At 43.6% G+C, this 2,500-nt stretch overlaps 1 protein-coding gene across 1 annotated transcript in view; it reads left to right on the forward strand.

The window, feature by feature from the left end:
* The window catches only part of LOC143294543 (uncharacterized), a 25,724-nt gene that overhangs the window by 17,310 nt on the left and 5,914 nt on the right, over window positions 1-2,500 (forward strand). The window contains exon 2 of the mRNA XM_076605919.1: window positions 1,835-1,965. Within this exon, the coding sequence (XP_076462034.1) occupies window positions 1,835-1,965 (131 nt within the window). The remainder of the gene's footprint in view (window positions 1-1,834; window positions 1,966-2,500) is intronic.

The raw sequence follows: 2,500 nt of genomic DNA on the forward strand, positions 1-2,500 counted from the left end.
TTGGGCTTCCCAAGTTTGAGAAATATTATGTACAACAGGTTTTAATTTTGTGTGGTTGCAACAAGGTGTTGGTGATGGGAAAGGATTTCTTATTATTTTCAAGCAAAGACTTACAGAGATCTTCATTCAAGAATGGTCGGGTACTATTAGTGATATAGACTGATATTCATGCTACAGATCATTTTAAGTTATCTTTGAAAAATAAAATACATAACAAATGCTGATAAATATTGTTTCAGAGTGACGTTGTCTCTGGCCAGATTTAATGTGCTTCCTTTAAATAACAATGAAATTTTTGTTAAGCATTGTCCTTTTTGCCAAGGTGAACTAGAGGATGAATACCATTTGTTGTTTGTTTGTTCTGTATATATTGATTTACAGACAAAATTTCTTCAAGACTGTTTAAATATGTCTCATAGTACACTTCTTCGATCAAACAACAAGCAGAGAAATTGACAAGTATCAAAATTTATTTCCCATGCGATCACAAGGAGAAATCATATACTCAGACCTAATCAAGTAGAATTAATGTCAGGTCCATGAACATTATGATATTGTGTAAACTATTCAAGTGTTGTAATACCCCATCCCATGCCCACCCCCAGTCTCCTGGTTTTGAATTGTGGTCCATGGCCAAAGTTCATTTAAAACACTTTCGTTCGTTCGTTCGTTCTTTCTCTCAAGGGCAGATTGGAAGAATGGGCCATGCCTAAAATCTTAACCCTTGAATGAAAAACGTTTTGAGTTCTGAGTTCTGAGTTGTCTCTTTCACTACAATGGTATTCCAGAGAGAGACTTTAGAGCTGTACGTGAATGTACTCATTCATACTTGTAATGTTGCCATTCGGATAATTCTTTTAGTTACTCTTCGTCCCACAAATGTGTGAGAAGACGGAGCTTAACTCAGTACGGCCAGTCCTCTCTTCTCCTCTACACAGACCCCTCGGATGTCCAGTGGGTGTCTGAATGACCCAACCTTTAGCTTCCGTCGTCAGAATTGTGGTATTCTTTGTCAATATTCACCTCTTCAGTATAAGAGCCTTCCGCTTGCAATATTTTGATGATGGTAACTGGGGTGAAACGCTGTTAACGTCGTCTCTTTCGCCGTTCGTATGGAGAGAGTTAACCTCTAGAAGTTGTCAGTGAATACTCCTGTGGTTGCTTCATGTATTCATTCCCTGGTGAAACTTTTTACGCAGTCTCACAACCATGGCAGACTGACGAAACCAAGAAGAAGTGATACAACAGTTTCAGTTGATCCAGGTATTTGATTGACACTTTAGCATTCGTCTGGTTACAGCCAGAATGCTAGAAGGTTAAAGTACGTTTCTTATCTTGATCTTCATCCAACGAAAACTCCAGAACATAACGTGTATGTGTGTGTGTGTGTGTGTGCGTGCGTGTATGTGTGTGCGTGCGTGTGTGTGTGCATTTATGTGCGCGCTCGTGAGTTTGAGTATGTGTGCGCGTGCGTGTGTATATGCGTGCATGCGAGCGTGTGTTTGTGTGTGTGTTTGTGTGTGCACACGCGTGAGTGTGTGTGTATGCGTGCGTGCATACGTCTATATGCGTGTGTGTGCATACGAGCGTACGTGTGTATGTGTGTGTGTGTGTGTGTGTGTGTGTGTGTGCGTGACATACATGTACGCGTGTGCATGCGCACGCGCGCGCGTGTGTTTGTTTGTGTGCCTGCGTGAGTGTTTGTGTATGCGTGCATGCATACGTGTATATGCATGTGTGCGTATGCGCGCGTGCACGTGTGTATATATCATGCGTGCGCTCGTGCTCGTGTGTGTGTGTGTGTGTGTGTGTGCGTCCGTGCGTGCGTGCACAGGTCTCTGCAGGCGACAGTGCCGCTGCCCTCGACGTCGTGTGAGCGGTGTACGTTCCGCATGGTGCGACAGGCTCGCGAGTGGGGAGACAGCTATCGCTTCTGGTCCTGCGCTGACGTCACCCTCCAGCCAGGTACGCCAGCTGACGTCATCCCTTCCCGTCGTGACGTCACTGTCGTGATGTGTCATTCATTGATCATTGGTCATTAGTCGTGGTCGTGGTTGTGGTTGTGGACGTTCTTTTTGTCGCGCATGAAGTAATACGGGGCGGGTGTTTGGAGTCTTTTTTTTTTTTTTTTTTAACTGATGATGATTTGTTGTGTGTTCGTTCTTTTGTGTCTTAGTACCGTGTGTGTGTGTGTGTGTGTGTGTGTGTGTGTGTGTGTGTGTGTGTGTGTGTGTTCGTTCGTCTTCAGTTTAACGTCTTTCCACTTGAAGTGATATTAGACCAAAAAAAAACAAAAAACAAAAAAAACAACCCAAAAAAAAGCCGTGGGGGTAGGGGTTGTGGGAGGCGGGTGAGGATAAAAGTGTGTGTATGTGTGGAGGGTGAATAGGGAGAGACAATGCTAGGGAAAATGGAAACGTTATAAACGCCAACATCAAACAACTATAACAAATGTCCTATTGGACTACGCAGCAAACCTTCTGCAACAGCAGATAACATA

This window comes from Babylonia areolata, chromosome 20, assembly GCF_041734735.1.
Source record: "Babylonia areolata isolate BAREFJ2019XMU chromosome 20, ASM4173473v1, whole genome shotgun sequence".
NCBI classification, from domain to species: Eukaryota; Metazoa; Mollusca; class Gastropoda; order Neogastropoda; family Buccinidae; genus Babylonia; species Babylonia areolata.